General features: G+C 42.0%; 3 protein-coding genes across 6 annotated transcripts in view; 1 reads left to right on the top strand and 2 right to left on the bottom strand.

The window, feature by feature from the left end:
• Positions 1-1,642: 1,642 nt before the first annotated feature.
• ndufa13 (NADH:ubiquinone oxidoreductase subunit A13) lies at positions 1,643-6,161 on the bottom strand. The gene is made up of 5 exons (XM_084120983.1): positions 6,006-6,161; positions 4,673-4,751; positions 4,060-4,131; positions 2,013-2,082; positions 1,643-1,857 (listed from the first exon to the last, which is right to left on the bottom strand). The coding sequence occupies exons 1-5, from the start codon at positions 6,097-6,099 to the stop codon at positions 1,738-1,740; spliced, it is 435 nt and encodes a 144-aa protein (XP_083977109.1). The 5' UTR covers positions 6,100-6,161; the 3' UTR covers positions 1,643-1,737.
• Positions 4,136-4,663, top strand: LOC311086115 (uncharacterized protein; the record flags this gene model as incomplete). The annotated part of the gene is made up of 1 exon (XM_084118831.1): positions 4,136-4,663. A coding segment is annotated over one exon (273 nt), but the record flags the coding sequence as incomplete, so codon positions are not given.
• Positions 6,162-7,461: 1,300 nt separating the features above from the next.
• The window catches only part of LOC311087661 (transcriptional repressor p66-alpha), a 42,608-nt gene continuing 27,016 nt past the window's right edge, over positions 7,462-23,053 (bottom strand). For all 4 annotated transcript variants that reach the window (XM_084121031.1, XM_084121030.1, XM_084121029.1 and 1 more), the window contains 5 exons: positions 17,534-17,740; positions 15,859-16,090; positions 15,372-15,682; positions 10,539-10,740; positions 7,462-9,140 (listed from right to left, as the gene is read on the bottom strand). In XM_084121031.1, the coding sequence (XP_083977157.1) occupies positions 9,007-9,140; positions 10,539-10,740; positions 15,372-15,682; positions 15,859-16,090; positions 17,534-17,740 (1,086 nt within the window). In that variant the 3' untranslated portion in view covers positions 7,462-9,006. The remainder of the gene's footprint in view (positions 9,141-10,538; positions 10,741-15,371; positions 15,683-15,858; positions 16,091-17,533; positions 17,741-23,053) is intronic.

Here is a 23,053-nt window from a genome sequence, read left to right as displayed (position 1 = left end):
CAATTTTATCATCACTACATTGGTTACCTATAAAGTTCCGTATTAATTACAAGGTATTGCTACTGACTTATAAAGCCCTAAACGGCTTAGCTCCAGTCTATTTAACGGATCTTCTATCGCCCTATAATCCATTGCGCTCTTTAAGATAAATTAAATTTGAGGCTTTTGGTCATACCTAGGATATCCAGATCCACCAAAGGAGGGAGAGCATTTTCACATTTAGCTCCAAAACTCTGGAATAGTCTTCCTGATACTGTTCGTTGCTCAGACTCGCTCTCCCAGTTTAAAACTAGATTAAAGACGCATCTCTTCAGCCAGGCATTCATATAATACTTTTAATCTTACAGTTAAATCCAACCTCTAGTTCATAAACGCCAGAGGAGAACTGGCCCCCGACTGAGCCTGGGTTCTCCCAAGGTTTTTTTTTCTCCATTAGGTCACCTGATGGAGTTTTTCGGTTCCTTGCCACTGTTGCCTTTGGCTTGCTCAGTTGGGGATATTTGGGGAAATTTAATTTAATTAATCAACAATACTATTGATCAGCATTACCAAACGTGGACGTTTTCCACTAGAAACAAGCATTGATGTATTATTTTAATTTAATACTGTGAAGCTGCTTTGATACAATTTGTATTGTGAAAAGCGCTATATAAATAAACTTGACTTGACACTATTGCTGAAGTGAAAAAAGTAAAAAAAACGAAACTTTTTTTTATTCCATTACTCTAAAAAATGCACAAAATAAAATAAAATAATATTAAATGTATATTTTCCAAAACTCTAAAACAGAGGAAATTAAAGTCATAAATATGAACAAGTTGTGTTCCAAATTTGAGGTTGATATCTCAAAAAATTATCTTTTAGTGAGATGTTGTTCGGCTGCAGAACCTTTAGTTGCAGGACCGTCTCCCATTCATTTCAATGCGCTCATTTGCGGACAATACAAGTGTGACTGTTATTCAGGACCATTTAACCTTTACGAATCATGTCCAGGATTTTTTGGTGTTCACACAGAAAGTGCCGAAACCTTTACTAAGTTTCGTACCATTCCGATAAAGAAAAAAATTCTTTAAATAAAAACTCAAACTCAAATTTCTTTAAATAAAATAAAAAACAAGATTTTTTGGGTCAAAAATGACTGAAGAGCACCAGAGGGTTAATGGACTTGAACTAACATGAACAAATAAAGAACAGTTTAACTAAGGGGGCCGTTTACACCACGCCGCTTTCAACTAAAACGTAAACTTTGTATGTTTTGGCCATTCATTTACGCAACAACAGCGTTTTGGGGCCTGAAAACATCGTTATCGTCAGTGATGTCATGTACATGCGTGTTCAGTCTATATGTGCGTACTTTCACACAGTGACGTCGCCACCTACTGGCCTGACATGAATATTACAGCGCTCTCCGTCGAGCGATCCGCGTGAACAGGGCCGTTTTGATAAACGCGAAAAACACAATAGAAAAACTTTACGTTTTTAGCACATCGTTGTCGTGTAGACGTGCCATAATGTTAATAAATACTGTAACTAAAGTATTTTTTTAGTCGCTGCATGAACTAGTGTTGATTAAAGGGGTCGTAGTGTCAAGTGTGACTGAATAAACGCAGTGCAGAGAAACGAGGGAAGACACCAGAACATCTGAGAGGAAAGTACAGATATTTAATATGGAAACATTTACAGTGTGAACAGAAAAACACGCCTCCGTGCAGCAGGGCATGCTGGGATAGCTGCCCTCTACACGTACCACTGGAAGCCGAACTTCTTGTGGATCAGCTCCTCACGGGGTCGAAGGTTAAAGAGCTCCTCTGTGACCGGAGGAACCCAGCGGTCCGTGTGGAACATCTTCTCCCCGACCTGAGACAGAGGAGAGCAGCTTCATCCCTGACTCTCCACACACTCACGATCATGTGATCACGCTCTCCACACACTCACGATCATGTGATCACGCTCTCCACACACTCACGATCATGTGATCATGCTCAGAAACACAATCAAACATGCGTCCGAACCTGCCAGCCGGGAACGTCCTTCATGATCACTGCCTCCTCCTCCAGGTTCTCCCGCAGCATCCGTAACGTCCTGCAGGAGAAACACCACAGTAGTCACGCCCCCTGTCTGCCATTGGCCAGCCTGTCACTGAGTCCCGCCCCAAACGCTGTGATTGGTCGAGGCAGACAATGACGTCATGCAGATCATTGGGTCTCATTAACGAAGCATGAATTATAAATATGAATATGATCCCTCCTTACATACAGATCATGACTCGCCAGTGAATCTCATCCTGAAATGTATTTTTAATTTATGAAGAATAAATAAGAACTGAATATGATCACACAATGCAGAAATACCACTGGGTGATGATGTAATTGTGTTGAGGCGCAGATGCGCGGTTTCTCTGCTAATGAGAGCTCTGTAATCTAATGTTAATGCTAACATGCTAATTCATGCTAGCAATGTGCGTAAACCAAGCGTGCCGCACAAGCCCTGAAAAGTGAAGCCAAAATGTCTCGATCGCCCCCCGGTGGCTGGTCCTAGTATAGGTCATAAGCCCCGCCTCCCCGTGTTATTCAACGGGACGTGAGACCAACTAAACAATTGAATTACACTTCAAATATCTTTTTTCCAAAGGTGGTTTCTTTCATTTGCTGTCGTTTTTATCACGCTGATGTTAGTTCAAGTGTCTGTTTCAAAAATAAGTTGTTTTTTAGTTAGCTACGTGATGCGGTGGTGTAACGTCATGATTGACAGCTGTGATTGACAGGTTCTCTGAGCGAAGTAGTCACTGAAGCACCAACGGACATTTTTTCGGGATCTTCGGAGGACTGAGGAGATTGTATTTACTTTATTTTAACAAGCCTCTTGACGTACTGCAATCAATTTTTAAAAAAGTGTGCAGAATCCACTCTCCCTAAGTGCATTCTGCGAGAGTGAGGGCGGAGCGTTGATTTCGCGGCTTTACTTCCTGCTCACTACTGCGCAGGTCTGGTCCCGAGATCGCTACTGCGCGGGTCTGGTCCCGAGATCGCTACTGCGCAGGTCTGGTCCCGAGATCGCTACTGCGCGGGTCTGGTCCCGAGATCGCTACTGCGCGGGTCTGGTCCCGAGATCGCTACTGCGCAGGTCTGGTCCCGAGATCGCTACTGCGCGGGTCTGGTCCCGAGATCGCTACTGCGCGGGTCTGGTCCCGAGATCGCTACTGCGCAGACTCAAGTTCCAATATGTCAGCGCCATATCGGGACTCTGGCGGCTTCAGTTCTCATCAATGGAAGAGAGCAAAGGGGCGTCGTCCATCATTTTTTACAGTCTATGGCGTAAACTTACAAGCAGCATGCTAATTCATGTTAACAACATGCTAGATCTTTTTAGCAACGTGCCTAAACTTATTAGCAACATGATTCAGGTTTACAGTGTGCTTAAACTTACTAGCAACATGCTAATTCATGTTAACAATGAGTTAAAACATGTTAACAACATGGTAAATCATGATAACAACGTTGCTAGCATGATTTAACATGTTGCCAATTCATGGTTGAAACATGTTAACAATGTGTTAACAACATGCTAATTAATGCTAACAGCGTGCTAAAACATGTTAGCAACATTTTAAAACATGTTAGAAAACATGCTAGCAAAATGCTAAATCATTAACAATTTGCTAAAACATGTTACCAACATTTTATTGACGTTTTAATAAAATCTTCAAGCTTAGTGTTATTTCAAACTCTCAAGACACATCACCAGAATGGTGTTTGATGGGGGATTCTGCTCGTGTTTAGAGAGCGCTGTACGTTAGCTCAGAGTCACGGAAGGATGCGCAGAAAGCCCTTATATGGAAATGGAGTGGGCGTGTCTAATGCAAATGGCGGACGCGCATCAGAACCCTACAAGAGCATCGCGATTAAGAGGAGGTTAACTCTGGTTTCACTCTGAATGTGAGCCTGAAGCCAAAGAAACGTCAAACTGAAGCAGATTCAGTTCATGAAGCCTTTCAAGTGTCTTGCTGATTTTCATGAATATTTTGAGATATGCATGAAGCGAGTTCTGTCTGATTCTCACCGTCGGTCCTGTTCGGCCTGTAGCAGCGGCAGAAGCCCGATCCGAGCCTCCAGCTCCTCGATCTGCAGACGCCTGTGAGGAAGAGGAAGATGAGGAAGATGAAGAGGAAGATGAGGAAGAAGAGGAGGAGGAGGAAGAGGAGGAAGAGGAGGAAGAGGAGGAGGAGGAAGAAGAGAAAGAAGAGGAGGAAGAGGAGGAGGAAGAAGAAGAAGAGGAGGAAGAGGAGGAAGAAGAAGAGGAGGAGGAAGAAGAGGAAGATGAGGAAGAAGAGGAGGAGGAGGAAGAAGAGGAGGAGGAGGAAGAGGAAGAGGAGGAGGAAGAAGAGGAGGAAGAGGAGGAGGAAGAATAGAAAGAAGAGGAGGAAGAGGAGGAGGAAGAAGAGGAGGAAGAAGAAGAAGAGGAGGAAGAGGAGGAAGAAGAAGAAGAGGAGGAAGAAGAGGAGGAACAGGAAGAAGAAGAGGAGGAGGAGGAAGAGGAAGAAGAAGAGGAGGAAGAGGAAGAAGAGGAAGAAGAAGAAGAGGAAGAAGAGGAGGAAGAAGATGAGGAGGAAGATGAGGAAGAGGGTCAGGACTGACGGACGCGACACACGAACGGCTAAAGCGACGAGACTCACCTGCGCTCGCGGTTCCAGCGGAAAAGCCTCCAGTATCCAAACACCAGGATCCCGACGCCGATCCCAAACATACTGTAACCTGGGAACGACACACACATGCACCATCAGATCACTGACTTACATTAGTAGAGCTGCAACATTAACCGTTAGAAGATCGCGATATCGAATCAAACACACACGCAATCTTTTTCCTAAATGTTAAACGATTCGTCTCTGTATATTAAACCGTTGAGAAGTGCGATCACAGCGACGGTCAGATCCGTGAATTGAATCATTCAAGAGATTCGTTCAAAAACGCTGATTCATCTGGTAATGAACAAATAAGTCTTTATAAGTGAGTCATTGAATCATTCACTCAAGAGATTTTATTTAAATAATTCAGATTATTAACAGTCCCCCTGTAGTCAGTTATTTTATCCCTTAAAACTCATCTTTGATCACTAAAATACATATTTAAACGTTTTTTCTTTGAAAAAAAAAATTCTTCATGCCTTAAAATATCTTGAATGTAACTCGACACCCTTGCCTCATTTAGTATGCGTGGTTCTATGTATATGCAAATGAGCCCCGCCTCCACTCACTCAGCTCAGAGATCCACTGGTTGACGATCACACGTTGATCTGATTGGTTACAAGGTAGTTTGTGACGTCAGAAACACCAGCGATTTCAAAGCGTGTTTTTGAGACTGTCTTTGGTTCACTGCAGTTTTAAGGAGGAAATACTCAGCAATGGAGTCGACTTATGAACTTACACATGGTTTGACTTAAAGCACATTAAAAACACCACATAGACACATAAACAACATTAAAAGCTGGATTTACACCACAGGGGGACTTTCAGCAGTGTTAACTGACTGCCTCTAGTCAGAACCTCTAGTAAATTAGCCTACATGTTATTTTGTTTAGTTGTCTGTTCAGAATTGTGATCTCTATTTGAAACAATATAATCGTGATTCTCCGTTTATCCAGAATCAACAGTCACACACAGCAGGAGATTAAACACGAATCAAGCTTTAAACTAGAGGAAAAAACACTCAGTTTACACAGTCTTCATTTCCAGGACTGTAAATACAGCTCTACTTTAATGTGAAATATGATTAAACATCATCGTCAGTGAGTTTCATCAATAACAGGCTGAGTTAATGACTAACTCTTCGCTCTTAAAGCTGGATTAGATGATGTTTTACAGTGATTATTTAAAGCAGAATCTCGCTCAGGGTGTTTGAGTTTGAGATGATGATGATGATGACCCAGTTCAACTCTGTGTGTGTGTGATGAACCCCGCACTGATCACCGCGCTAACCCTCCTCACTCACTCACACACACACACTAACCGGACAGTCCTCTCCGGGGCAGGTTCCTCCGGTAGTCCACGGGCCCGTATCCCCCGGGCGGAGGCATGTCCTGCTTCACCTTGGACGCCGCCATCTTACCGTCAGCGCCGCTCTGGAAGCCGGAAGCGTATTCTTCTTCTTCTTCTTCGGCTGCGGCGAGTGCGACTGCGCGCTGCTTTCTAGCGCCCCCTGCCACTCAGACTCCAGCCCTGCCTCAGTGTGCACTAAAAATACACTAAGTGTGCAGTGAACATTTTGTCACATGTCAGTTTTATATATTATATTTCTGTAAGCTAAGCTATTATTACGTTAGTTCTCAGAGTGCCTGAATCCACTTTTGAGTCCTTAAACGCTCGTTTTTTGGGGTCGACAGCTTATAAAAACTTATTTCTGGGTTGTTTAGCTTGTTTGCTGTACACCTGGTCACATAACATTGTTTTGTCTTTTGTTATAAGTTATAAATGACAAGGAAGCAGCTTCTGCTTCACACAGTACAGAGCCAATGGAGACGGTGGGATTGTTCCCGCCCCCCGGTGTGGGCGTGGCCTAAATGCGATGTTCATTTCTCTGTTCATAAACATAAAACCAAACATGTTCATCCATATAAACAGTGTGTGAGATTAAAATAAGTGTCCCAAAGCATAGTTTGCTGAAGAAAGTATTCCAGAAGTCCCCGGATGATCTACTATTCCCGGTGGATTTTCGAATTGTGAATCCGTGCTCACTATAACAGCTAATATTACCCACAACCCACTGCGCTTTGAGGAGGAACTACAAACATGAGTAAAAAGTGTTAAAAAACTACAACATGGCGGATATGCGCGAGCGACGGTGAGAGGTTTAGATGAAGGTTTGAGTGACTAATCAAAGTTTAACCTGATAAAAAATATTTATTTAATGTTATCCATGTTATAATTAAAAAAAACATTAATTATTATATATTTTTTTATTATATTATTAATTATAATTAGTGTTGATAACAGTAAAAAAAAACCTGGATTCTTTGATGAATAGAATGTACAAAAGAACAGCATGTATTTGAAATATAACCTTTTGTGACATTATAAATGTCTTTACTGTCACTTTTGCTCAATTCATCCTTGATAAATAAAAGTATTGATTTATTTTATTTACCCCTCCCCCCCACACACACACACTTTACTGTATATTCACATAGAAAACAGCTGATTTACATTAGAATAATATTTCACTGTTTTACTGTATTTTTTGTATATTTAATCAAATAAACACTGCCTTGGTGAGCAGAAGACTTCTTTTAAAAACATTTAAAATCGTACCGATCCATAACTTTTGAACGGCAGCGTGTATTTGTGTATTCTGATGAGATGGTGTTATCTGATGGTTTTGGAGGCTCTTGAAGCGTGAGACGGTCTTTTATTCGTCTCGGTCTCAAAGATTAACTAAAACTCACGGCTTCATTAAAACACTCAGAGAATGAAAGGGTTAAACTTTATTACAGGAACAAAGATCAATCTAACAAACTGTGATATCATCCGTTCTGTGGGCGGGAACATCATGAAACTTTAAACTGAATCCTCACAGGCCAATAGGAACGACGCATGAGGTTTAGTGTGCAGAGTTTAACCAATCAGAGCTGGGCATTCTGCCTTCATCATCATCATCATCATCATCATCATCATCATCATCAGATGTTAAATGAAGCCCAATAAACACAGATGCTTTAAACAAATGATAATCAAGGGATACAGATGATCTCTTTATTAAAGCAGTTATTTAAGAAATCACCACAGAAACTATTTGAAGCAAATGTTTATATATAGAGAATCCGCCTGTATGGAAACACACAATATAATGCAAAAATAGACAAATGTTTAAAACTTCGACGGACTCGATCAAAGGAAACTAATTAATTCAGACGGAGTCAATGAAAGGTCAACTTAAAACAATACAAATTAAAAACAAACCATCACAGATTGTGTGTTCGGGTCAAACATGTGACGACAAACACACACACACACACATCCTTCAGCTGAAATGACACACAGTTATATAATTTAACAGTCAGAGAAATCTAAACACACACACACACACACACCCAGTGTGAAGCGGCTCGTTTGCATCCATCAGTTTGTTCAGATGTTTTTGGTTTGTTTTCAGTCTTTTCCTCTTGTTCTGAGAGTCTTTTATAAGTGATCTGATCGGTCCGGTTCAGATGCGGTTCATATCCTGTTCAGGTTCGGTTTAGATGCGGTTCAGATCTGGTTCAGGTGCGGTTCAGATCTGGTTCATGTGCGGTTCAGATCTGGTTCAGGTGCGGTTCAGATGTGGTTTAGATGCGGTTCAGATCTGGTTCATGTGCGGTTCAGATGCGGTTCATGTGCGGTTCAGATGTGGTTCATGTGCGGTTCAGATGTGGTTAAGATGCGGTTCAGATCTGGTTCAGGTGCGGTTCAGATGTGGTTTAGATGCGGTTCAGATCTGGTTCAGGTGCGGTTCAGATCTGGTTCATGTGCGGTTCAGATCTGGTTCATGTGCGGTTCAGATGCGGTTCATGTGCGGTTCAGATGCGGTTCATGTGCGGTTCAGATGTGGTTAAGATGCGGTTCAGATCTGGTTCAGGTGCGGTTCATGTGCGGTTAAGATGCGGTTCAGATCTGGTTCATGTGCGGTTCAGATGCGGTTCAGATCTGGTTCATGTGCGGTTCAGATGCTGTTCAGATGCGGTTCATGTGCGGTTCAGATCTGGTTCATGTGCGGTTGAGATGCGGTTCATGTGCGGTTCAGATCTGGTTCATGTGCGGTTCAGATGCGGTTGAGATGCGGTTCAGATGCGGTTGAGATCTGGTTAAGATGCGGTTCAGCACAAACTCACCTGTGATTGTGAAAAGCCCTTGGATGAATAAACCTGTGTAAGCGTCTCAGCGCTCTGGCGTGAACATACACACACACACGTCCTGAATCGTGAACAGAGACACACACACACACACACACGTCCTGATTCCCAGACTGATCCCGAGCTTCACTTCCAGGAGTTTGCGGTGTGTGAGACGGTGTGTGAGGGGATCATGTCCAGCAGAAACTCTCTGTGTCGCTCCAGCGCTGACGACGACTTGTGTCCCGACAAACTGGGGTTCATATAGGCCATCGTCACACCTGCCACACACACACACACACACACACGTCCTTGTTAAAGTGTTACAAGGAGAATCACAACATTACAAACTTTAATTTGAAGGAAAAATGTATTTGAAAATCAGAAAAGAGACTGAACTATTGCGACTATCTCAGAATTGCGTGTTATAAAGTCAGAATTGTCCGATTTTAACTCACAATTGTGAGATAAAAAGTCGCAATTATATTTTAATGATTTTAAAAATGTTTTATTCTGTGGCGGAAACAAGCTTCCATCGTGAACCGAACAGTTTAATGAGTGAAAGAACTACAATCACATGACAACGGAATCCTATTAAACATGTTTGTTGATTATATCTATAGAAACAATATTGCAAAATATGCATGTATACAAACAAGACTCCATTACATCATGGTAGTGGGCGGAGCTAAAGAGCTAGCCTCAACTCAATTCTGCTGTTAAACTTGATTTTAAAAATAAGTCGAAATAATGCGAACAGACAAAAGCATAAACCATCAATTAACTCACAGGGTTAATCTCAATTCCCCTCTGGAGAACAGAGTTTATACTCATGAAGGAATGAAACCGAATCCCACAGGAGCAGAAGTCGCCGTCAGACAGCGACGGTCAATCATGAAAATGATGATCGCCGTGACTTTAAAAAAATTCTTCTTTTGTTCTTCTGACTGGTTTTTGTGGCATTGTGGGCGGTTCCTGAAGTCTGATTGGTTAGCAGCATTAGGTGCCGTTCAGACCGGCGAAATAAATTAAACCCAAATAGTAATACAGTCAAACCAACATTATTCAGACATCTTCAACATTTCTCACATTATCACAGTTTATTCGCTATAGTTTAGAAAATGGAAATAAAATATGAGCAGAACTCAGTTGATATTTCAGTGGTTTTGTCCGTCCTTCTGTTAGACTGTCTCACACATGAATTATGTTGAATATCTGTCAGCTGTTAAATTTAACTACACAATTAGATAATACCAGTTTAGCTCAACCAATCACCAAGCAATGCTTCATTTTGTTCAGTCTGTGTGTAAAAAGAGCATTAGCAATTAAAGAAAACACACTTCAGCAAAACATGATCAGCTCAAAGTGTCCAAATCATTTTTGGTTCCTAATTTTTACTGGTAGTCACTGAATGAAGAATTACTGGGTATAATATGTCACAGTTTACTTTATTTTTACTCTCCTTACATAAATGAACTATAGTGTCCTGATCACACTAGTAAAAATATCAAATATCAATCAAAATATCAATAATTATATCTGGTGTCTGAATAATTATTGGTTTGACTGTATGTAGAAGCACAGAGCTCCTAGAAGCTGACTGGAACAGGAGTGAACCGCTGTGATGCTACAGCGCTCAGCGTGAGGTGTGTGTGCGTGTGTGTGTGCAGAATCTGTACCTGCTGCTCCACGGCTCCTCTTCCTCCAGCCAGGGGTCGTGGGGTCACGGCTCCTGATGACCTCTGACCCCTGACGCACTGCATGCTGACCCGGCCTGTGGACCACTGCGTTCTGCAGTCGAGAAGAAGAAGAAGAAGAAGAAGAAGAGGAAGAGATGGAGCGAATCCCAGACGCCTGCAGGCCACGGGGCGACGGAGACACCTGAGGAAACACACACAAGTTACGCCTGCACGATTATGTGTGTGTGTGTGTGAGAGAGAGTAAGTGTTTGAGAGTGAGTGAGTGAGTGAGAGTGAGTGATTGAGAGTGAGTGAGTGTTTGAGAGTGAGTTTGAGAGTGAGTGTTTGAGAGTGAGTGAGTGAGTGAGTGAGAGTGTTTGAGAGTGAGTTTGAGAGTGAGTGAGAGTGTTTGAGAGTGAGTGAGAGTGTTTGAGAGTGAGTGAGTGAGTGAGTGAGTGTTTGAGAGTGAGTGAGTAGGTGAGTGAGTGTTTGAGAGTGAGTCGTTTGAGAGTGAGTGAGTGTTTGAGAGTGAGCGTTTGAGAGTGAGTGAGTGTTTGAGAGTGAGTGTTTGAGAGTGAGTGAGTGAGTGTTTGAGAGTGAGTTTGAGAGTGAGTGAGTGAGTGAGTGTTTAAGAGTGAGTGTTTGAGAGTGAGTGTTTGAGAGTGAGTTTGAGAGTGAGTGAGTGTTTGAGAGTGAGTTTGAGAGTGAGTTTGAGAGTGAGTGAGTGTTTGAGAGTGAGTGAGTGAGTGAGTGTTTGAGAGTGAGTGTTTGAGAGTGAGTGTTTGAGAGTGAGTGTTTGAGAGTGAGTGTTTGAGAGTGAGTGTTTGAGAGTGAGTGTTTGAGAGTGAGTGTTTGAGAGTGAGTTTGAGAGTGAGTTTGAGAGTGAGTTTGAGAGTGAGTGAGTGTTTGAGAGTGAGTGAGTGAGTGAGTGTTTGAGAGTGAGTGAGAGTGAGTGTTTGAGAGTGAGTGAGTGTTTGAGAGTGAGTGAGTGAGTGTTTGAGAGTGAGTGAGTGAGAGTGAGTGAGTGAGAGTGAGTGAGTGTTTGAGAGTGAATGAGTGAGAGTGTTTGAGAGTGAGTGAGTGAGTGAGAGTGAGTGAGTGAGTGTTTGAGAGTGAGTGAGAGAGTGAGTGAGTGAGTGTTTGAGAGTGAGTGAGTGAGAGAGTGAGTGAGTGTTTGAGTGAGAGTGAGTTTGAGAGTGAGTGTTTGAGAGTGAGTGAGTGAGAGTGAGTGTTTGAGAGTGAGTGAGTGAGAGTGAGTGAGTGTTTGAGTGAGTGATTGAGTGTTTGAGAGTGAGTGAGTTAGTGAGAGTTTGAGAGTGAGTGAGTGAGTGAGTGAGTGAGTGAGTGAGTGAGTGAGAGTGAGTGTTTGAGAGTGAGTGAGTGTTTGAGAGTGAGTGAGTGAGTGTTTGAGAGTGAGTGAGAGTGAGTGAGTGAGAGTGAGTGAGTGTTTGAGAGTGAATGAGTGAGAGTGTTTGAGAGTGAGTGAGTGAGTGAGAGTGAGTGAGTGAGTGTTTGAGAGTGAGTGAGAGAGTGAGTGAGTGAGTGTTTGAGAGTGAGTGAGTGAGAGAGTGAGTGAGTGTTTGAGAGTGAGAGTGAGTTTGAGAGTGAGTGTTTGAGAGTGAGTGAGTGAGAGTGAGTGTTTGAGAGTGAGTGAGTGAGAGTGAGTGAGTGATTGAGTGTTTGAGAGTGAGTGAGTTAGTGAGAGTTTGAGAGTGAGTGAGTGTTTGAGAGTGAGTGTTTGAGAGTGAGTGAGTGAGTGAGTGTTTGAGAGTGAGTGAGTGAGTGTTTGAGAGTGAGTGAGAGTGAGTGAGTGAGTGAGTGAGTGAGTGAGTGTTTGAGAGTGAGTGAGTGAGTGAGTGTTTGAGAGTGAGTGAGTGAGAGTGTTTGAGAGTGAGTGAGTGAGTGAGTGAGTGAGTGAGTGAGAGTGTTTGAGAGTGAGTGAGTGAGTGAGTGTTTGAGAGTGAGTGAGTGAGAGTGTTTGAGAGTGAGTGAGTGAGTGAGTGTTTAAGAGTGAGTGAGTGAGTGAGTGAGTGTTTGAGAGTGAGAGTGTTTGAGAGCGAGTGAGTGAGTGAGTGAGTGAGTGAGTGTTTGAGAGTGAGTGAGTGAGTGAGAGTGTTTGAGAGTGAGTGAGTGAGTGAGTGAGTGAGTGAGTGAGAGTGTTTGAGAGTGAGTGAGTGAGTGAGTGTTTGAGAGTGAGTGAGTGAGTGTTTGAGAGTGAGTGAGTGAGAGTGTTTGAGAGTGAGAGTGTTTGAGAGCGAGTGAGTGAGTGAGTGAGTGAGTGTTTAAGAGTGAGTGAGTGTTTGAGAGTGAGAGTGAGTTTGAGAGTGAGTGTTTGAGAGTGAGTGAGTGAGAGTGAGTGTTTGAGAGTGAGTGAGTGAGAGTGAGTGAGTGTTTGAGTGAGTGATTGAGTGTTTAAGAGTGAGTGAGTTAGTGAGTGTTTGAGAATGAGTTTGAGAGTGAGTGAGTGTTTGAGAGTGAGTGTTTGAGAGTGAGTGAGTGAGTGAGTGTTTGAGAGTGAGTGAGTGAGTGTTTGAGAGTGAGTGAGAGTGAGTGAGTGAGTGAGTGTTTGAGAGTGAGTGAGTGAGTGAGTGTTTGAGAGTGAGTGAGTGAGTGAGTGAGTGAGTGAGAGTGTTTGAGAGTGAGTGAGTGAGTGAGTGTGTTTGAGAGTGAGTGAGTGAGTGTTTGAGAGTGAGTGAGTGTTTGAGAGTGAGTGAGTGAGAGTGTTTGAGAGTGAGTGAGTGAGTGAGTGAGTGTTTAAGAGTGAGTGAGTGAGTGAGTGAGTGTGTGTTTGAGAGTGAGAGTGTTTGAGAGCGAGTGAGTGAGTGAGTGAGTGAGTGTTTGAGAGTGAGTGAGTGAGTGAGAGTGTTTGAGAGTGAGTGAGTGAGAGTGTTTGAGAGTGAGTGAGTGAGAGTGTTTGAGAGTGAGTGAGTGAGTGAGTGAGTGTTTGAGAGTGAGTGAGTGAGAGTGTTTGAGAGTGAGAGTGTTTGAGAGCGAGTGAGTGAGAGTGAGTGAGAGTGTTTGAGAGTGAGAGTGTTTGAGAGCGAGTGAGTGAGTGAGTGAGTGAGTGAGTGTTTAAGAGTGAGTGAGTGAGTGTTTGAGAGTGAGAGTGTTTGAGAGCGAGTGAGTGAGTGAGTGAGTGAGTGAGTGAGTGAGTGAGTGTTTGAGAGTGAGAGTGAGTGTTTGAGAGTGAGTGAGTGAGTGCGAGTGTGTGTTAGGGGTGTAACGATGCATCGATATAACGTCTAACAATACGATGCATCGATTCCACACGTAAAATATCGATATACACCTTTATTTTGACACTCTACACAGTCTCACGTAACATCCTTCCGCCAAAGCGCACATTTTCGTTTACTCACCAACCACACTGTCTGCCGGTGTGTCTTTATAACATTAATCTCCTCATCTGAAATAGATGCCTGACAAGACTGACTGAACCCTAACAAGTTTTTTCACAAAAGCCGGTATTGTCCGCAGTCAAGGCATCGCGAGTTCATGTTTTACAGCAGAAACAGACAAGCAGTCGCACCCTTGTTGGTGAACACAACACAATAAGCCCGTTTTAGCGACTCAGCGCGCAGTATTCAGGTCAGATGTCACTTTGAAAAGACGCGCTGGCTAAGACGAGTTTCGTCAAAGCTGACTAAAGGTGATCGAGGATGGATAATTTCAATGAACTTGATGAACCCGTGATATCTTCTTCGGGGTGTAAAAGGAAAATAAAAGCTGAAACATTTTCACGGAACCTTGCTAAAGCAGCTCGTTAGTGGTGAGGGAAAAGCTCTCTGTACTGCGTGAACGTTAAACACAACAATAACATTTGTCAGGCGTCTATGTCAGCTGAGGAGATTAACGTTACAAAGATTAAACAGGTGTTGTATTATTTATCATAGCAATTACTTGGTTTTGTTTGACTCAGAAAGATGAAATGTGAATGTCTCTGCTCTGCAAAAAAAAAAAAAACGTTTACATTAAAGCATACTTTCAATTAACTTTAATTTTGTAATTTACCTGTATTTTTTAAGTTATTATTATTATAAAAACAACCCAGCTGCAGTTTGATTGATATTACTTGGAATGCACAATAATAATAAAAAACATGATTTATGAAAATAAACAAGAATGGAGTAGGCCTACTTGCAAATGACCTCTTCTGTTGTAAATGTCCCAATTGGGAGAGGGTGTGCAATTTTCAAAGAGTTTGATTAAACGTTCATGTTATATATTTTGGTTGCATTTGTGAGTTAATAAAAACGTAACTGGTTGTGTGAACATATCTAAATCTCGATTAATCGATCGATATAGCCTTGAATCGAATCGAATCATAATCGTATCGCAGAATGTTTTGAGGTATCGGCAAATATCGTATCGCCGGCTGAGAGAATCGATATCGTATCGTGATGAACTGCCCGATTTACACCCCTAGTGTGTGTGTGTGTGTGTGTGAGAGTTTGTGTGTGTGTGTGTGTGTGTGTGTGTGTGTACTGCACGATTAATCGCAATTAACAAGTCGCACTGAAACCGGTTTGGCTCATCGCGAGTATGAAATGGCAAAGGCTGTGACTGTTATGCGCGGCGAATCTCGCAAATAATTTGGCAAAAAACGACGTGCCCAAATTCAAGGTTATTTTGTCTAGAAGTGTGTTACTCACAGCCGGACTATATCGCGTATAGCTAACGAGACGGAGAAATGACGGCTATTGCATGCTGGGAAACTGCGCATAAAATAATCACAGCCTTTGCCAAATCGTGTGTAGTTTCATTGCGATTAATCGTGACTCATCCCTAATGCGCATCACTTCCTGCGGGAGAGGGGCAGAGCCAGCGTTATACCTGTGTGATGGCTGCGGGGGGGCGGCTCATCTTCACCCTGTGAGCCGACGATGATGATGATGATGATGATGTGGTCTTCTGAATGCGCTGCTCGATCTCCTGCTCCTGCTCGAGCGCCTTCACGAACGCCGCCTTCAGCCGATTGGTGTGCTGGGCCTTCAGCGCCTGCTTCTGATTGGCTGACAGGCACTGCTCACACACGATGGCTCCGCCCCCGTCCTCACACCAGCGGCTGGTGAAGTCCGTCTCACACTGACGGCAACAGGAGGGCTCTCCACTGACCACTAGCCCGGCGTACACACCCTGCTGACCTGACACACACACACACACACACAGTGGTCCAGGGTCACAAATCTCAACTGTGTGATTATTTATACTGTCACAAAATTGAACCGTAATATCTTCATGCCTTATAACTGGGTGATGAGCGTGTGTGTGTGTGAGTGTGTGTGTGAGTGTGTGTGTGTGTGTGTGTGTGTGTGTGTACCTCGGCCCAGAGACTCCAGCAGGTTCTGCACCACCTCCTCCAGTCCCAGTAAGTAGAGGAACTGGAGGCTGGCGGCCGACGGCATGAAGGTGAACTGGGAGGCGAGTGGTTTGGCCGGCGGGATCTCCAGGAGAGTTTTCTCCAGCTGTTTACGCAGAGCCAGCTTCACTGACGCCTGAACCCCGGCCACACACTCGCTGGCGCTCGGCGGCTTCAGCTTCGGCCCTGCGGTCTGAGGGAACACAGATCCACCAGAACCGACCAATCAGAACCATCAATCAGAACCATCAATCAGAACCAACAATCAGAACCAACCAATCAGAACCAACCAATCAGAACCAACCAATCAGAACCAACCAATCAGAACCGGCTCACGATGGACCAAAACACTCAATCTGGATTTTTGATGCTTTTCTCTATTAAAATGTTCTTGGCATTCAGTGTTTAGTATTGACCCTCATCCGGCCCTCGCACTTTGTAACATCTTTCCCTCGCGGGTCAAAATGAACAATGCTAATTTCATTGACATTTTTTCACAGACGAAAACGAGACGATAACTAAAAAACAGTTTTGAATGACAAAAACTAGATGAAAATGTTCAGTAGGGATGATTTGGGAAGAGATCCGATCAGAACTGATGTGCACTAAAGTGACAGTGCATAATAAACCTAATGCCTAATTTAATCTATACAGATAAAGCAATGCGTCTGCTTGACAGAATAAAGAACGATGTATGCAAGTCGTTATAAAGAATGCATGACTCATCCACTGAAAAGAAGACAGAAGATGTCACAGAAGTTAAATGTGTGTCTGTATTGCATGTTCAAACTTTAAAATCGTTCATATTAACAGGCTAATAGATGTTTTCTCCGGGAGGATATAATGGGTTTGGACATTTCAGAGAAATTCTAAAATAATGCATTACAATTTATCTAAACCCATTAGATTTTAGTCGACTAGATCTACTGTAGATTTAGTTGACTAAAATCTTATTGTATTTCGGCGACTAAAACTAAATAAAATTTTGCTGTCGAAATTAACACTGGACCCGAAGCCCTAAAAAATTGTGTCAAGAAAGCTTACTTTATTTCATTTTCATAATAATTTTTCTATTTTTTAGTGCAATTTTTTTGTGTGGAGATTTTTGGTTATTTTATTTACCTTTAAATTACTAGATTTAATCAATAAATAGTAATTTAAGCACATTCCTCACATTCTTTCAACTTAAATTCAAAATAACTCACAATTTCATGCATAACCCTTTTAAGTCAGCTCTAAATATCTTACATTGGGCGTCTTTGACCTCTTGTGGAAAAATAATAATATAAGATGATATTTCATGACTCTAGATGGCCTTATATCTCTATATGGAGCAAATGAGCGGTTCCTCTGGGTCCTAAAGCCAGCTCTCTTCACACACACATGTAGACATTATACAATAAATAAAGTTTTAGCATTTTTAGTTTGAATTGAGCATTTTTAGGTTTATCTGTGTGTACTGAAGCATTCCTCACAACCCACTCATTCCTAAGACTGACCCGAGAGGGGGAGGATGTGTTACTTTTTTAAATTTCAACCTCAAACATTTTTGCGTGTGTATTCGTGGTTCAAGAACGACAAAAGTTCAAAATCTCCCGAGGGAAGGATGAGGTTGAACCCGGAGTGTGTGAAGCACCTGGTTGATGAGCAGGAGGCTGGCGCTGGGGATGGAGGTCATGCGTATGAGGCCCGGCTGGAGGATCCGGTGTCCCTGAGCACTGGCGTGAGCACTGGTCTGAGCACTGGTCCCAGTGGCTCTGGGGGCGAGCAGGAGTGGAGGAGGGCCTGAGGAGGAGCTCTGCTGTCTGAGACTGGAGATCTGCTGTGGCGTCACTGACAGAGACTGGAGAGAGAGGAAGAGGAGCGGCACACACCTGAGCACTGCAAAACATGCTTCTCTTACTCAGTATTGTTGTCTTGTTTCCAGTACAAATATCTAAACATTCTTAAATCAAGATGCATAGTAAAATGCCATATGATATTATGTCTTGTTTTCTGGGTAAATAAATCAAAATTAAGTGAGTTGTTGCTGCAAATGGGATAAGAAAAATAATCTTGTTTCTGTTTGAATTAAGATTATCTTTCTTACCATTTTGGCAGATAATTATAGATAAAACAGTATTCAGGTACAGAAATGAATAATTAAGCCTAAATGTAAAATAACACTTTGTTCACTGTAGAAATTAAATATAGCTTCATCTTTGTTAAAGCTGTATTTTGTTGTTTTATTAACATTAACGCCACAGACGAGGAATATTAGGCTGCTGTCACTTTAAGACCGAATATACTGACACACATTCGGTTTCTTTCTGTTCACTGACGACAGAACTGAGAGAACACTGGCCGAGCGCTGACAAACTCTCACTCTCTCTCACACACACACACACACACACACTAGGGCTGTCAAAATTGCTCAAAAATGACGTTCGAATATTCCCTCTAAAAAACACACAAATATTCAAACTATTCGAACATCTGGTTGTGCATTTTGTCAATGACGCCTCTCTCCCTCTCTCTCTCTCTCTCTCTCCCTCTCTCTCTCTCTCTCTCTCTCTCTCTCTGTCTCTGTCGGAGTGCATGCTGGGAGTGAGTGGAAGGAGCGTTTGTGAGCGTGAGTTGTGCCCGCTGTGGCTTGAAAGTGCTTTTTCTATTTTCTAACTTTATTTCTATCTTTCTTGTGTATCAATTAATTGTTGGTAAGAGTAGAGCCTCCTATTTCTTGTGTTTCTGTTTTTCGTGGGTCGCCAGTGACCAGTGTTTTGAACTGGGAGGCATGGCGGCTCCAGGTTTCAAAATGTTTGATACACTCACTCGTCGTCACGCAATTAAAGTGTTATCGTCTTTAAGCGTAGACGAGTGTAGTATTGCGGTAGGCAACATTGTTGGACACGATAATGTGGTTGCAGCTTCAAGAATGAACAATGCCATTGTTTTATTTCTGAGCTCTGTAGCTAAGGCAAATGAGGTAGTAGAGAAGGGTTTGTCTGTAAACGGCTTGTTTACTCCCGTCCTTCCTCTCGCTACACCTGCTAGAAAGGTGACAATATCAAACGTACCACCTTTTATTACTGACGAAATGTTGAAAAGAGAATTGGGTCGATATGGGAAGCTGATATCACCAATTAAAAAAATGCTGATTGGGACCAAATCTGAGCTCGTAAAACATGTTGTGTCATTCAGGCGTTACGTTTACGTGATCTTAAATAATCACAATACGGATTTAAATCTTTCGCTAAATTTTAAAGTTGAGGATTTTGATTATACCGTGTTTGTGTCAACTGACTCAATGCGTTGTTTTGGTTGTGGAAAAACAGGACACACTGTTCGAACTTGTCCCATAAAGGGAACAAGTAAACCTAATGAGAGTAGGCTTACAAATTGCGATAGTCGCGCCGATAAGCCTAATGCGGAAGTGCAAACCACCACTGCTGCGGGAGAAGGTCCGGCTGGACCGACTCCGTCAGCAGAGGTAGGAGCGAAACATGATGGTGCACAGGCCCAGAGCGAAATGCCAACTGTTTCTAGTGATATCTTTACTGAATCTTTTGAAAATTTAAGCAGTGAAGCTTTTTTTCAAAATCGCACCGAAGACTCTAGAATAGAAACACAAGCCTCCACTGCTGTAGGAGCGGGTTCAGTTGGACCGGCTTCGTCAGCGGTGGAAGGAGAGCAAAATCATGATGAAGCAGAAGGTCAGGGTAACATTGACAAAGAACCCCATGAAAGCAAAATAACAACTTGTTTTGAAAGTGAGGAGGTCAATATGCAAGTAGATCATGGCGCGAGCCTTGTTGAGTTTAAGAAACCCATTAAAAGAAAAATGAGCCTTGATATAAAGTCTGCAAAAAAATCAGGAAATGTGCCTGTAGCGACTGGTATGGATGAGCCTGCATATGAGAGTGACTGCTCAGATTCGGGTGCTTCCATTTGCTCACAAGGAAGTGCGCCGCTTCTTGTGCCGATTCAGTGGTCTATAGGTTACGGTGTGAGTGAAATTAAATTATTTCTCAAGATCACCAAAAACATGAAGAATGTTCAAGTTGTCGATTATTTTCCCGATCTTGAGAATTTTACTAAAGTCACGAGGTGCTTTATGAGTGAACGTAAATTTACTCAAAAAGAAGTGTACCGACTTAAAAAGTTCCTGACAAAGGTCAATCCTACACTGACGAATAATGATGATATGGCCTAGACAAATGCGTTTTATTGAGCGCTTTTCCTTTTTTGTAACATGCCTTTTCTTTTCTTTTCTCATGAATACATTTAATATAGCTACTCTTAATTTAAATGGAGCAAGGGGGAGTCAAAAGAGGGCAGGACTTTTTGAATTGGTAAAACAGAGAAAGATAGATGTCTTGCTTGCACAAGAAACACATAGTGACGCAATTAATGCAACTGAGTGGGAGAAAGAGTGGAATGGGCTTGCTATATTAAGTCATAATACCACCCTTAGTGGTGGTGTGGCCATTTTGTTCTCCCATAGTTTTATCCCACATTCCTATACAGTGGAAGAGGTTTTGAAAGGTAGAATTTTAAAAGTGAGAGCACATTTTGAGAATTCTGTTTTTATTTTCATCTGTGTATATGCTCCAACATCAACATTAGATAGAATGTGTTTTTTGGATGCACTTGGTACAACTTTGGAGAAGTGCTGCAGTGAAGAATATTTGTTTTTGGGTGGTGATTTTAATTGTACAGAGAAAGACATAGACCGGAATCATCTTGAACCTCACATGCCTTCACGCAGAAAATTGGTACAACTTATTGAAGCACAGGATTTATGTGATGTGTGGAGAAATTTGCATAGAAATGTGTCACAGTATACATGGACTCACATATATGCTAACTCTGTATCTCTTGCGAGGTTGGATCGACTGTATGCTTTTAAACACCACTTAAGCATTTTTAGAAATTGTTGTATTGTTCCAGTTAGTTTTTCAGACCATAGTTTAGTATCATGTTCCATCTTTATTAATTCTATTAGGTCTAAAAGTGCTTACTGGCACTTTAACACTTCTTTGCTGAGTGATAATCATTTTAAAAATGTGTTCAGTTTTTTTTGGGTTTCTTTCAGAGCTGAGAAGAATACTTTTGAATCATTACAGAGTTGGTGGGAGTATGGCAAGATACAGATAAAACAACTATGTCAGCAATACACTTACAATGTCACTAAAGATACAGTCCAAGATATGAAAATTTTGGAAAATGACATTTTACATTTTCAGAATTTGGCACAGTCTTCTAATAACCAAGACCTATTGGATAAACTTTTTAAACAGAAAACTAAATTGTCTGACCTGCTAGGGTTAAAAACACAAGGGGCTTTGGTCCGATCACGTTACCAAAGTGTGAATGAGATGGATGCGCCCTCTAAGTATTTTTTTAATCTTGAGAAAAAGAATGGACAAAAACGTATGATTCATAATTTAAAATCTGAAACTGGTGTTTTACTGTCAGATCCCATTGACATTCGCAAGAGGGCTTTCAGTTTTTATGCTACACTCTATACTAGTGAGTATACAGAGGACATGGTTGCTGAACAGAGTTTTTTTGAGGGGCTTCCTCAGGTATCAGATCTTTCTAATGAGATGCTCTGTGGGGTGATAACCCTGGAAGAAGTGCAAGAGGCGCTCCAAAGTATGGAGACTGGGAAAGCGCCTGGATTGGACGGACTCCCAATGGACTTTTATAAGTCATTTTGGACTGATTTGAAGGAGGATTTGCTTGAGGTGCTTAATGACAGTTTAGCCGGAGGGCTGATGCCAGTGAGCTGCCGTAGAGCTGTCCTTACCCTTCTGCCCAAAAAGGGAGATCTAAGTGACATAAGATCATGGCGTCCAGTGTCGTTACTTGCCTCAGAGTACAAGCTGCTCTCTAAAGTACTGGCCACCCGGTTGGGTAAGGTCATGGAAGAAGTTATCCATCCTGACCAGTCCTATTGTGTTCCTGGCAGGTCAATTTTCGATAATATATCGTTGATTAGAGATATTTTAGATGCATCCAAGGTCTTTGGTCTAAATACAGCTTTTATCTCTATTGACCAAGAGAAAGCGTTTGATAGAGTGGAGCATTCCTATCTTTGGAAGACTCTGAATGCATTTGGTTTTAGCTCAAATTTCATAGATAAAATAAAAGTACTGTATAAGGACATTGAAAGTATGCTCAAAATTAACGGTGGCTTATGCTCTCCCTTTAAGGTGCTAAGAGGGGTGAGACAAGGATGTTCTTTGTCAGGTATTCTTTATAGTTTTGCGATTGAGCCTTTATTGCAAAAATTTAGGAGTACTTTAAAAGGGATATCCATTCCAAATTGTAATGATACCTTTTGCCTTTCAGCTTATGCTGATGATGTGATTTTGATGATTAGTGGCCAGTGTGATGTGGATACTTTGGTTGAAGTGTCTAAGAGTTTTGAAACTGTCTCTTCAGCCAGAATTAACTGGTCAAAAAGTGATGCCTTTCATGTTGGGAAATGGAAGGAGGGTTTACCAATTTTGCCAGGTGGTTTAACATGGAAAAAAGATGGTCTTAAATATCTAGGTATTTTTCTTGGAGATGACTGTTATGTGCAAAAGAACTGGGAGGGGATTGTTGATAAAGTAAAAGGGCGTTTGGATAAATGGAGGTGGCTTAAACCCCAAATGTCATACAGAGGGCGCACACTAGTGATCAATAATTTGGTGGCCTCTTTTTTATGGCATAGATTAGCATGTGTTGACCCTCCTTTACATTTGCTTGCAAAAGTTCAATCTTTGTTATTGGATTTTTTTTGGGATAAAATGCATTGGGTTCCACAAGGTGTTCTTTATCTGCCAAGAGAAGAAGGAGGACAAGGCCTGGTTCATGTACAAAGTAGAACGGCAGCTTTTCGCATGCAATTTCTTCAAAAATTACTGACTGACCAAAAAGACTTGAGATGGAAACCTGTGGCTATTGCGATTTTAAGAACTGTTGGAGAATTGGATATGGACAAAACTCTGTTTCTCATGGATCCCAAGAGATTGAATACCTCACAGCTGCCAATTTTCTATACAAATCTGTTCAAAGTGTGGGGTTTATTTAAGGTGCAGAAAGTTGTGAGAACAACTTCTGTGTTTTGGCTTTTAAAAGAGCCTCTGGTTTATGGGACACGGGTAGACCTAACATGTAACAGTAA

This window comes from Abramis brama, assembly GCF_963993115.1.
Source record: "Abramis brama genome assembly, chromosome: 7".
Taxonomy (NCBI): domain Eukaryota; kingdom Metazoa; phylum Chordata; class Actinopteri; order Cypriniformes; family Leuciscidae; genus Abramis; species Abramis brama.
This window is presented reverse-complemented; position numbering and strand designations above follow the sequence as displayed.

What these genes read in the sequence shown, in the direction of transcription:
- ndufa13 (XM_084120983.1), bottom strand. Translation starts at nt 6,099, where the DNA reads ATGGCGGCGTCCAAGGTGAAGCAGGACATGCCTCCGCCCGGGGGATAC. An exon ending in CAGGCCGAACAGGACCGACG is followed by an intron (nt 2,083 to 4,059) that starts GTGAGAATCAGA and finishes TTTCTCCTGCAG; the next exon opens with GACGTTACGGATGCTGCGGG. An exon ending in AGGACGTTCCCGGCTGGCAG is followed by an intron (nt 1,858 to 2,012) that starts GTTCGGACGCAT and finishes CCTCTGTCTCAG; the next exon opens with GTCGGGGAGAAGATGTTCCA.